Below are 13,748 nucleotides of genomic sequence, written 5' to 3' on the forward strand. Positions count from 1 at the left end.
GTTCACAGGCGAATTACCAGCGGCCGTGCACGATGGAAACGGTGTATCACGTGCTGTCCTCAATCTCTGGCTGATTCATTTGACAGTGAGCTACGTATTCTTCAGATGACAATACTAAGGTAAAGAAATTATATCGCAAGAATCGTCAATATTCGCTTATATATTTATCAATCGTTTATATCACTCGTATATATATATATATAAAAAAAAAAAATTATAAAATACACAAGACTACAACAGAAAAAAGAAAGAGAGAGGAAAAAAAGGGATAGCAAGTTCGATTGAAACGTTGATTCGATTATCTCGCTTGAAGATCTATACGCGTATGAGTAATAAAATAAGTAAGTGTGAGATAGAGATAGAAGGAGAAAGAGAGAGAGAGAGAGGAACTAAGTTCGATAGAAACGTTAATTCCTTGGAAGGACAAACAAGCTTCCAATTATCTCGCTTGGACTACGTTTCTCTTGAGCAAGAAAGATCCTCGCAGACGGTTAAGCGTCACGCTCGATAATCCATCGTCGTTTCCATCGAAATTCACGAACGAAGGAACGAACGAATGAACGAATGAACGAGCTACTAACTACTATTATAACCAAAACCATCGCTTCTGCGTTTTCCGTTAAAGCAAAAACCACATTTGATCTAGGAAAATGTACCTTTGATAAATGTGTCAGAAGAAAAAGAGAGAGAGAGAGAGAGAGAGAGAGAGAGATAATGAGATGTAAATAGATTCTATCAAATCTCTTTTTCCTTTCATAGATATTCATTTATTCGAACCGGAATAATTAGTCGTGTAATTTTTACGGATAATTTATACGGCTTTAAAAAAAAATCTCTCTCAAACGATAATATCAAGCTCGGCTAAAAGAAACATCGTTAACAACATCGTTTTTGTTTCTTGTTTTCTTCTTTTTTTTTTTCTTCTTTTTTCAACACGAATTATAATACGTCCAGTATCGTTCGAGATTAGTCAATAAGTATTGTCGGAATTTTGAATATAAAATACTACTGCTATCTACTATGATACAAAGTAATGAGATTTTCGATTAAAAAAAAAAAAAAGAAAAAATACTACACAGGATTATATTTATTTAGATATAAGATATCAAAAACATTTGCAGATAAAAAAGATACTACAGTGTTATTTGTCTGTTTACGTATGAGATACAAGATATATTTCTTTTTTTTTTTTCGATACAATATGCAACAGTATCTGTTATTTATTTTAGATATAAAATGACTCAACACTCTCGATAAAGAAAAAAGACTATTAAAAAAAAAAAAATATTAAAAATTCCGACATTATTTATTAACCAATATCCACTTCCTAATTACCACTAGTTACATTTTTTTTCTTCTCTCTTCAATTTTCTTCATAAGATAAATCTAATATTTTTATTTTCTCTTCCCTCTTATAGATATTCTTCATTAATTCGAATCGAAATAATCAGTCGTATAATCTTTTATTCTGTCGAGTTAAAAAAATGAACTCATTTTAAGGGAAACATTGTTTTTCTTTTTTTTTCTTTTTGTTTTTTTTTTTCAAACACGAATTCTTCGTCCTTATTACTTCCTAATTATTAGTTATCTTCTCTTAGTTTTCTTTCTTCTTCATCCTCATCTTCTCCATCCTTCCTTCCTTCCTTCCCTTTTCCTTTTTTATCGTAAGATATTTAATCCGAGTTTCGAATGAGTTTCTCAGACGCCAACCGCACAAAAAACGCCGATCGACTGCTCGTAAAGTTGGCGAGAGAAATTTTTTGAATTAACGCGAGAGATCGTACCTGTCCTTGGTTATCTCGAAGATTTCGTCCTTGACTGAACCAATCGAATAATGAGTTAAGCAGAAAGATAGAAAAAGAGAGAGAAAGACGGAGAGAGAGAGAGAGAGAGAGAGAGATGCATCCTTTAATTTCTTTTTCTATCGTTTTTTTTTTCTTTTTTCGTTGGCTTCGAATTTCTTTCTTCGATTTTTTTCTTTTTATCGAAACAATTTCGAAGAAACGATTTAAGTATATTACGTGTTTCTTCTTCTTTCTTTTTCTTTTTTTTTCTTTTCTTTCTTCTTTTCTTTCTCTCTTTTTTTGTCTCATCCGATAACTTAATTATAAAGTTTCTCATCTAATTAAAATTTCGTTCGATTAAAATCTCCATTATTAAAATTTGATGGACCAATTAGCGTAACGCTCGAACAACTTTTGTCTTACTATTTTCGTACGAAAAAGAAGGATCTAATAATCGTCTTTTTTTTTATTTATTTATTTTTTTTCTTCATTTTCTTTTTTCGTTCTTTCTTCCTCTCTCCCTCTTCTCGTTGTACTTTCTCTTTCGAACATGCTCGAAAAATCTTGAAAATAATAATCGGAAGGGATTAATGAAATTTTCTTTCATTCATATTCACGATTTTCTCGTACGTGCGTACGTAAGTGTAATAAAATGAAATCAAACGAAATAATCTTAATATTTTTAACGCGTATACGTGAAAACACCGAATTTTTCATATAGCGAATACATAGAAAAGATTTCAATTAGTTACGAGATATACTCGAAAATTAAACGAAATCTATTTTTTTTTCTTTTTGTTTTTTTTTTCGTTTCTTCGTTTCTCCATAAAATTCTATCCTGTCGAAAAAGAAAGAGAAAATAAAAGGAAAAAAAGAATATATATATATATATATATATACACCATATATATGTACAATGTATATGTATATGTGTATATATATATTTTTCATATATGTGTATGTATATTTCTTTCTTTCATTTTGTACGAAAGCTTTGTTATTTAATTAAAAATTAATTATATTACGGAAACGTGTTACACGCACGCCACTAAAACGTCGGTATTCGCGAGAAAACTTTTTTACAAAGTTTTTCATTTCCATCTCCTCTCTCTCTCTCTCTCTCTCCTCTTCTATCCCTTCCTTTTCCCCCCTCTCCACCCCACTATCGTTCTTCCCTTTTTATTTATTCTCTTAAGAGTTTCTCGTTAGTTATATTCCCTATAAATAAATAGGAACATGAAATCTGTGATATAACCGAACGAATCACAGCACAAAAATTCTACAACGAAATGCATACACACACGTTCACACACACATACATACACATATATATATATGGTGGATATATATAGTATATATATAGTGGATCATACGTAAAACGTTACTGCGTGTACACTCGAAAACGAATCGTAAACATAAAAATTCACAGGAAAGAAAAACATCGAGTTAGAAAAAAAATAGACATACATACATACATACATACATACATACATACATACAAATAGACACAGAGAAAGAGAGAGAGAGAGAGAGAGAGAGAGAGAGAGAGGACGCGGATATGCGAGCTACGTGAAAAACCGATTTGTTTGGTAAATAAGTAGGTACGTATATCGATCGTCGATGATTCAACGTTCGAAATTATATACATTGATTGTATGTCCTTTCCTATACGTTGTATATATACGTCCTACACATATCACCGACCTTCACAATGTAAATTTACAAAGAAATAGATGACTAATCGATATTCATTAGGTCGCGTTCAGTCGGCAATAGGCATTCGTTGGAGAAGGAACATAATTTTGTAAAGCTGAGATATTCATCAAAAGGTAACGTTTCTCTTCATTTTCTCGTCGCATTTTCTATTTGACTATTTATCAATCAATCTATCTATCTACCTATCTATCTCTTTTGCGATACGGTAACGATACGAAGCCTGAAATAACACAGCAGTCGCGGAAACTATAGTTTATACGTTATTGTCGAACCAACCGAGCAGAGCAATGGTGTGACCAACCCGAGCGTTATCTCAGCTCTCAGCTTTCATTATCGTACAGCATAGATCATAGCTTTTGTATGTGTAGTAAATGCGTGACGTCACACATCCGTCCATTCCTCATCGCTAAAGAACGACGTCATATTGTATAGAATCGTAATGCAATGCGTATGTAGATATTTTTTCTTTCTCTCTCTATCTCTCTCCCTTTGTCTTCTTTTCTTTTTCTTTTTTTTTTTCCTAGCATATAAGAAAGTATGACGTTTTAAGATTATATTTTAAGATTTATATTTAAGATTATATATTTATTATTATATATTTAGAATGCCGTTTTATGGATTATATTAATATTAATATCTCGATTTTAATATATATTCTTATTTTACAAGAATCGTATTTTACCAAAGTATCGTATATGATAGGTTAATCAAAGCGTAGTACTTGCGTATTTGCGTACACACTTTCGTTTATCGTTTTATTTATATATGGAAAAAAGAAAACACGATTTTTCAAAAGTACAGAGATGTTATGTTTGTACAAGGACAGCCATTCAAACGAATTATTACGAACTAAGTAACGCAGTATCATCATCGATGGACATTACATGAATTTTTTAGAATCTCTTTCTACGAGGGATCTATTGGATGACATCAGCGTGACGTCAAATATTCGTCCGTACTTCGTTTCTAAAGTCGCGTCATATTGTACAGAATCGATAACACGGACGTAGATCTTTCTCTTTTCCTTTTTCTTCCTTTATTTTTTTCTTTTTTTTTTCTCTAACGAAACTACGAAGAAGAAAGAAGAATAATTTTTATTAAACCATCTCGATATTAAATTTGTAATGTATATATTTATATATATACATTGTTTTTTGTTAAAAAAAAGATTTAATTTTAATCAACAAATTATGAAAGTATACGAAAAATATTTTCGTTTCGTCTATGGAGCAAATTTTCAATGTATTCCGTTTATATTACCGTTTATAAGCCATTAACACGAGTTAGCTGAATTAACATTAATGGACGTATAATCATTGATGGACGTAAAATTAATTCGTAAAATGTCTCGCGTGTGTGAATGTGTGTGATGTCTCTCTCTTTCTCTCTCTCTCTCTCTCTCTCTCTCTCTTTGCGGTCTTAATAGAGTATCCAACGTATGTATATACATACATACATACGTGTACGCGTAATTAGATCTCCTTTTGTGTTATTACGATGGCGTTTCAATTAACCGTGTTAAATCGTGAGACCACGAACGTAGGATATATCGACGGGGTGAAGGGTGAAAAGGGGTAGAGGAGAGAGGTGTGTCTGGGCTTAGGATACGCCTGGTTACATGGTTCATTAATTAAAGTAATTTTCGAGCTCTACGTTCACCTCACCCATACATATATCCCTCCCCCTTCTTCTTCAATGTCCAATCTCGTTAGTCAAGTCCAATGGAAAGTAACAACGTCGTTTGTACCAATGATATTAAGAGATCTACAACGAGATATCTGCTGAAAATTGATATATTAATAGACTTTAGAAAGTCGATTATTCTGTGCGTCTTAACGAACAATAAATAAGATAATTTACATGTGTGTGCATTTATAGTGGTCATCATGCTTCAGTGTGTTTAAAAAATGAAAAATTATGCTTCAAAGAAAAACGAAAAGAAGAAAATTAAATCGATCTCTTGTCGTGCCAATTTTTTTTTTTTTTTTTTACAAATTTATACTCGTTATTTCGTTGGTATTGTATTAATAATCAGTCATTAATTATTTCTAACAATTTGTGGAGAAAAATTTTTAACGACGAACGCACATCGATTATCTTCTTATTATCTCTCTCTCTCTCTCTCTCTCTCTCTCTCTCTCTCTCTCTCTCTCTCTCTCTCTCTCTCTCTCTCTCTCTCTCTCTCTTTCTCTCTCTCATTAATTTTCATTCATCGGGATAGTTAACGAAAGAGAAGATAAATCAACTTCGCGTTAAATGTTAAATAAGTTTATATCGTAGTAGGTCGAATCTCGTGGCGAAATGAAAAATAAAAAGAAGAGGAAAAGAAAATAAAAGGGGAAGAAAGATGGTTGCGTTTTCGTTTCACTTTAACGGAATAATGAAAACGTAACGTCAAGACCGTTGTAAATTTACATGCACGTGTACGTACATATATACAAATCCTTGGGATAGTACAATTACGTTCGAATTGAAACGAAAAGCTTTCAAGGTTTCCCCTCGTTTGTTTTACTTTATTTTATTCTTTTTTTTTTTCCTTCTATTACTAGTTCTTTTTTCTTTCTTTTTTTCTTTCTTTTTTCTCACTGACAACTTTGACAACGAAATGTCGACGTGTAATGAAAAGCTTTTTCTTTTCTTTGTCATTCTCTCTCTCTCTCTCTCTCTCTCTCTTTTGTTGTTCAAAAACAATTAGATATAACCTCGTGTACGAGTCCTTGCGTGTTTTGATTGTTAAATAAAATCGTCAGGACGAATTCGTGTAGAGATATTAAAAATGTCGTATATAATCCGATTCCTATCTAGTGTCGCGTAACCGACAAATTTGTTTCGACGATATTACGTTTCTGTATCGAGTTGCAGTTGCATTATGCAGTTGACCGATCGCATAACGTTCGTGACAGTTTGATAACGATATAGGTATTTTAATCGGCTCGACGAACGAAAGGAAGGGAAGAGAGAAGAAGGAAAAAAAGAAAAAAGAAACAAAGAGAAAAAAAATGGAGAGGAGAAGAACGAGTGCATAAAATCAAAATTAAAAATTCGGAGAAGAAAAATAAAAAAAAGAAGAATGAAAGGAAAGAAGGAGTAAGCAAAACTAAAGCGAGGGAAACAAAATAATTTCTGAATATCGAATCTCGAATGTACGTAGGTTATTTCGCATTGTATGAAAATATTCAGAAAATTTTATTTTCAGCATAAAAGAGACATTTTATTAGCATATTATATAACCCGAGTGAACTGACTCATGAAAGCTGGGGACAGATTTTATTAAATTAATGCGACTATGCGTTTCATAATTAGAATTTTCTTTTTATCAGAGAGAAAGAGAGCCAAAGATAGAGATAGAAATAGAGAAATGTAGTTTGTAATAGGAGTACACAATGAGAAAGCTCTCAATTAGTAGAAAATAAGCTATAAAGGTAGAAAAATCTGAGAGAGAGAAAGAGAGATAATAAAAAAGAATAGAATAGCAAAAAGAAATGAGAAGAACAACAAAAAGAAGAACAGAAAAAACGATAGCTCACGTTTATGGTATTTATTGAGAATTACGTAAGATTACTTTGATTATACAATCGGATTAGATTCTAATCGTGGTTATTAGATACGCCTGCCAATGAAAAGACGAAGAAAAAGGGAAAAAAAGAAGAAGAAGAAGAAGAAGAAAAAGAAGGAGAATACGTTGAAGTAATGGCCGACAGCGACACTATCACTACCATCACCATCATCACCACCATCACCACCATCACTATCACAACCACCACCACCACCACCATCATCTGCAGCAGCAGCAGCAGCAGCAACAGCAGTAGCAGCAGCCTTGGTTAACGTAAACAGCTTAACTCTGTCTCGTGATTCATCGACTTAATCCAATTACCCGACAGCCTTTGGCTTATCTCTCAAGAAGCAGCCCCGTACAAGCCGTCGTGTCTCCTGCAAATTTATCAATTTTTCTCCTTAGGGAGTCTCGCTTTTTTCTTCGTCTTCGTCTTCTTTTTTCTTTATTTCTTTCTTTCTTTCTTTGATGCTTCATCGAACGACACGGTGACAAACAAAAACGGAAAAGAGAAAGAAAGAGAGAGAGAGAGAGAGAAAGAGGGAGAAAAAAATAGGTCGGTGGAAAAAAAGATAGCTCGTTACGGACTGATTCGTTAGGATCGTGATAGAAAGAGGAATGGGAAAAATAGATAGACAGATAGATAAATCGATAGATAGATAGAGAAAGGGAGAGAAAGAAGGGTAGAGATCCGCCAATTAACACGCAGCAAAGGACCCATTATCCCTCGTAGGAAAGTGTGTACACAAAGAAAAGCTCTCGTTTAAATTCCCAAAAGCTATTTCGTAACTCCTAGTCTCATTTTATCCGATCAAGTTCTTATCCCTTTCGTAGGAACATCACCACCACTACTATCATCATCAACACCATCACCGCCATCATTATCTACTACCAACACTATCACTTTCACCAGGATCGTTCGCTATTGATACAAAGTATTCTTGAATGGTAAAGTAGTAGTCGTAGTGTTCGAGATAACGTTTTCTTACGATCAACATATAACGACGTATATATATATATATATTTTTATCAAAGACAATTTCGCAAAAGCTCTAAAGGTTTAAAATAGGATTTCGCGTTCATAAAAAAGAAAAAAAGACACGTACATACATGCATACAATACGTACATTGTTATCTGATAAATGTTTGATAAAAGAAATGAAAGGTTTTATCAAGGAACGTTGGCTTCAGTTTTAAATGTAATAACAGTATCGTAAAGTAGAAGCATTGAAAAGTTATCTTGTAAAAAGTGTTACGAGTTCGTACGAGCGAAGCGACGAAAAGACGAAAAAATGTGGTGCGATGGATGGTGAGAGAAGGGAGGGTTCATCTACGTATCGGAAAATTTTCAATCGATCGTTGCTATTTCTTTCTCTTTCTTTTCTCTTCTTTTCCTTTCTATTCTTTCTTTTTTATTTTTATTTCTTGCTCTTATGTCTTTTTTATTTTACTTTTCATTTTTTTATCAGTATTTTACGTACCCCTCCGATTGACCTCTTTGCGATTCCATCAAGCCAAACGTTTCGTGTATTCAAAGGAATATAATATGGGCAGATAATGATGAAAATTGGAAATATTTCACGTGAAATATATATATATATATCTAATAATATTATATCGCTCGTCTTTTTCGATATTCATTGTCAAACAAAATAGAACAAATGTTGGTCGAATAAATATCAGACTCGTTTTATTTATTCTCGACTAACGAGAAATGTCAACTTTTTTTTTATTCCTTTTTTTTTCTTTTCTCCTTCTCTCTCTCTCTCTCTCTCTCTCTCTCTCTCTCTCTCTCTCTCTCTCTCTCTCTTTCTCTTTGTTTTACGATCGAACGAAACCCATGGAATTTGTAAAAGAGAGTAATTCACCAAACGCGAATGAACATAATGCATATATGTAATAACTTCGAAGTCCGTTCATTATTCAGGCAATTTAAATCTTGTAACCAATACGAGAGCTCTCTCTCTCTCTTTCTCTCTCTCTCTCTCTTTCTCTATCTCTATCTCTCTCGTGAATGAATTGCGAGTACGGAGGTCAAATAAAAAGGGAACATTTTATTAACCGCATTACTTTACGCCATTTGTTTGGATCGATCTTCGTTCATTATTCCCTTCTTTTCTCTTTCTCCTTTTCTTTTTCTCTCTTTCACCTTCTGGTTCTTCAACGAGCCGAAGCTTGATATGATGAAAAGATACGAGATCGAATGGAACGTGAACGTATTTCCGGATCTCTCTCTCTCACACGTTCTCGCATAAATTATCACGTAAATGAAATTTTACTGAAGGGAAAACGGAAAGAATCTCATCGAGCCTTGCCGATCTCTCTCTCTCTCTCTCTCTCTCTCTATATATATATATATATATATATATATATATATATGTATGTATGTGTGTGTGTGTCTGTGTGTGTCTCTTTCTCTCTATTTCTCTTTCTCTCTTTCTCTCTTTTGCACTAGTCTCTTATGGTAAATCGAAATCACAACATGAACGATTTTCCATTAATTCCTCCTTCCTCTCGTCGAAGTTCTTTCATTTCTCTTCTTTTTTTTTCCTTTTCCTTTATCAATTTTCAAACTTGTATCATTATTATTCATTATTATTTATTTCTTTTTATACTTTCTTTTTATATATATATATATATATATATATATATATATATATATATATATATATATATGAGAGATGAAAGAGAACTCACACACGTCGTTCGTACGTTCGAAGAAATTGAATATAGCAAACAACGAGGAAAAATAATATTTTCTACGCGGCGACTCTGCATATTTTATTTACACGATTAAATCGCACGATATATCCTTTTTTCATTCCTTTTTGTTCGATACGATCAAACAAAATCTAACTCGCGCGAATAATAATTATTTTCAAGGGAAATAAGAAATGAAAGAAAAAGACAAATGTAAGGATGTTTTTTTGTTTCGATGGGAAAATAGGAAAATAGAAAAAAATGTGGACGAAGGAGAAAAAGGCGAACGCAACAAGCAGAAAGAGAATTAGTAAATAAATACGTGCCATCGGCGCATTCGCACAATGACCGAATTCTTCTCTCTCTCTCTCTCTCTCTCTCTTTTTTCTTTTCTTCTTTTTTCATATTTCTTTCTTTTTTTTTTTTTTGGTCTTCCACGTTTGGACTCTATCCAAATAACCCCGCCGCAAATAGAAAATCGATAAAACGGAAGCGCGCATTCAACGGATTCATTAATTCCGCAACGTGGCCGAGTCGTTTGATGGAATCCGACGCAGAAAACGCGACGACGTACGCGTTTTTCTGAAATTCTACGTGATTTAATAGGAGCTGCGAAAACAAAGAAAACAGAAAGAAAGAAAAATAAAGAGAAAAGTATGAATGAGAAGAGAAGAAGTTCAGTAACACGTACTTATTACCTATCACTATTTCGATCTTGACGTATCTCGTCCGACTTTCCGAATTTATGAATTATATCGATATATAAAAAAGAAAAAAAAAAGCGAAGAATTCTTTGTTACATTTTGAAGTTAGTTTTTTAACAATTCGAAGACGTCGATTCGAGGCGACGAATTAATCCGATTTAAAACAAGAAATATATGTTTGAAAGAAAAAATTCATTTTTTTTTTCATTAAATTTTAATACATATATGCGTTATTAAATTTTAATATATATATATATATTAATTATAGCCGATACAGATGAAGATAAATTTTTATCTTTTAGGTTTTAATTTACGTAATAGAATTTTTTATTAATTATTTGCTTTTATATATATATAAAAAAAAGAAGAAAAAAATATATATATTTATTCATTCACAAATATCTCGCTAATTTCTTTGATAGATATACATAAATATGTACATACGCGTCTATATGGAACACGGATATATGTATATGTGCGTGCGCGTGTGTTTACGAATAATACACTTACTACCTACGCGTTGAAAGAGAAAAATACTTTCGAGCTATTAAACAAATAACTCTTTACGCAATTTTCACGGACGAATTCCAGAATGGAACTTTGTATAGCATAGCGTAGTATGGTATGGTATAGTATGGTATAATATGGTATAGCGTTAATGCTCTTTTAACCGAAATAAAATGTGCCGTTTTTACTTTGACCGCGACACATTCGTCGGTATGTTTGACCTCTCTATTGTTTGTCTAACGATAGTAGGAAACTTTGAAAGAATGTTTGGGAGTGCTCCTGTCGTTAGAAAAACGCACATTGAAATGAAATGTTGGAATATTTGTGGATACGAGTGGTTGTGAGTGTATGTACGTGTTTGTGTATGTGTTTTACCATTGCGACAAAAAACTCGACTTCTATATTTGTTTCAATGAAATAGCGTGCAAACTCTAAATGCGTTCATCTCTCTGTGAACTATATGTGAACTTCGTGAAAATGGATGCGTTAGAAAAATTGTAGAAAAAAAAAGAAAGAAAGAAAGAAAGAAAAGGAGAAAAATAATGCAATCTCCTTTTCTCCATTTATTTTCTTATTCCTTGCTTATTTATCTTTTTTTCGTTGTCGTTCTCTTTCACTCGACTTTTCCCTTTTTTTTCTCTTCAATTTTTTTCTTTCTTCCTTTTAAAGTAACCACGAAAAATATTCAATTAATACGATATTTGTAAGGTGTAACGCCTCTGAGCGAACATTACCGACAATTCGTTGCTATACATTTAACTCCAGCCGGTTATCCTTTTTTCGTTAGCACCTTTTATATCCCTTTTTATACAGTTATTACCAGGTAAAAAAATTTTCATCGTCGTTTTTTCGCTCCTCTTTTTTTTCTCTTTCTTGCTTTTTTTTTTCCCTTTTTAACAGATGTTTCATCGGAGTCACTGACGTTCGCAAATTTCGAATAGTTTCATCCCCTGCCGGTCAACCTAGCTCCCCTCGTTGTTTCTCTCTATGGAATAAAAAAAAAATAGAAAAAAGAGGAAGGAAAAAGAGAGAGAGAGAGAGAGAAAGAGAGAGAGAGAGAAAGAGAGAGAAATAAAAAAATAGAAGAGGAAAAAAAAGACGAGGGGTAGGTACGAGGCAATCGAGTCGCCTACTCGTCGCAGTGCGCAAGCACACCAACGTTTTATCTTCGTTATTCAGTCCGGTGACCAAGATAACGCGATTTTCGATCTCTCTCTCTCTCTCTCTCTCTCTCCCTCTCTCTCTAGTTCTCGTACACTCGCTCTTTTTTTTATCCCTCTCCTACCCTCGTCTCTTGCCACCACAATATCGCAGTGTGCGATTTTACAGCCCACGATGCGTCGCGATAACGACGGCGTTACGATTTTTGTGACAATGTGCCGGCTAGAACGTTCTTCACAGAGCAAAAGCACGAACGAAACGATTTTTGTCGGAAGCGTGTGGATATCATCCGATTGATCACAGGATCAAACTTTTTAATGCTTTCGGCACGTCTGCCTTTTTCAGGGCGATTCTCCCTTCCCGATCGTTACGAACATTCCGATAACGATCATCCATCCGTACCGTATAGATATACAATTTTTATTTTGTATTTTGTTTTTTTTTTCTTCTCATTTTGTTCGTTCTTGTTTTCATCTTTCTTTTTTTTCCGTTCGGTCTATTTTGTCGATCTTTATTAATTGCAAAACAGTTTTTGGATCTTTCTTTTCTTTTTTTTTTTTTGAAGTAATAAAGAAAAGGGATGTTAATAATAATTGTAATAATAATGATTATATTGATAATAATGGTAATTAGTTTCGTCACTCGTTATATTTATATTTATATTTATATATAATAATATATAGTATGTATCTATCGGTATTTTATTTTATCGATAGAAAATCATTCATTCCCATCGAATTCGAGATATTTAATATATTTCATTTTTTCTTTCTTTACAAGCATAAATTATAATTACAATAAGTACCCATCATACTGGTTAACAAAAAATTATAAATTTTATTCCTCGCGAAAGTCAAAATTTGTATGCAACTTAGATTTCACTCAGATTTAATAGATTTTTCTTGAACTTAATAAAAACAAATGGAATGGAGGTCCGTAAAAAAAAATTTATTAACGACTGGTTAATGACGATGGTAAAACGAAAAAAAAAAATTTTTGGCGCTGTCGGCCAGCAAAACGTAATGGAGGTGTGTTGGAACGGTGAGAAGGGGAGTAAGGGAGGGAAGGGAGGGTTTAGTAGGATTTTTTATTTTCGTTATATACGCAACATCGACAGGATGAAATAATATCGATACTCGATGACACCGGCCACCGTCCGCAACGCAGAGATCGTTGCATTTTGCAAACCGCACAATTTAAATATCTATTATATCGGACCGGTGGTTGGTCTCTCTGAACCAACCTCCCATTCGCACCACCTCCTCACCATCCCTTCCTTGACTCCGTCCAACCCCTCGATTCCAACCCCTCGCGATTCACCCTTTTACTCTCGCCGCACGAATAGCTATTTCCGCCGAGAGATCGCGTTTGTCCGCGGAAATTATATCTTTCTCCTTTTCTTTTTTTTTTTTCTTTCGTTTTGTTTCGTTTCTTTCTTTTTACTTTTGCTTTCTTTTTTATTTTTTTTATTTTTTGCGACCGTCCTCCAGCATCGTAAGGTAGTACGAAAATTATATTAATACGAACACGTTTCGATGTTTTGCTTTTTTTCACGGAACCCGTCGTCTTGTCTATTCTCCATTATGGTATTTGATATCTCCAAAATTTCAACGATTAACT

The 13,748-nt window shown here is 33.3% G+C and overlaps 1 protein-coding gene across 7 annotated transcripts in view; it reads left to right on the forward strand.

Annotated features, from left to right (window-relative positions):
- Positions 1-13,748, forward strand: part of LOC127066163 (putative uncharacterized protein DDB_G0277255) — a 295,758-nt gene that overhangs the window by 275,010 nt on the left and 7,000 nt on the right. For all 7 annotated transcript variants that reach the window (XM_050999553.1, XM_050999560.1, XM_050999558.1 and 4 more), the window contains one exon: positions 9-119. In XM_050999553.1, the coding sequence (XP_050855510.1) occupies positions 9-109 (101 nt within the window). In that variant the 3' untranslated portion in view covers positions 110-119. The remainder of the gene's footprint in view (positions 1-8; positions 120-13,748) is intronic.

The sequence above is a fragment of the Vespula vulgaris genome, chromosome 9 (genome assembly GCF_905475345.1).
Source record: "Vespula vulgaris chromosome 9, iyVesVulg1.1, whole genome shotgun sequence".
In the NCBI taxonomy this organism is placed as follows: Eukaryota; Metazoa; Arthropoda; class Insecta; order Hymenoptera; family Vespidae; genus Vespula; species Vespula vulgaris.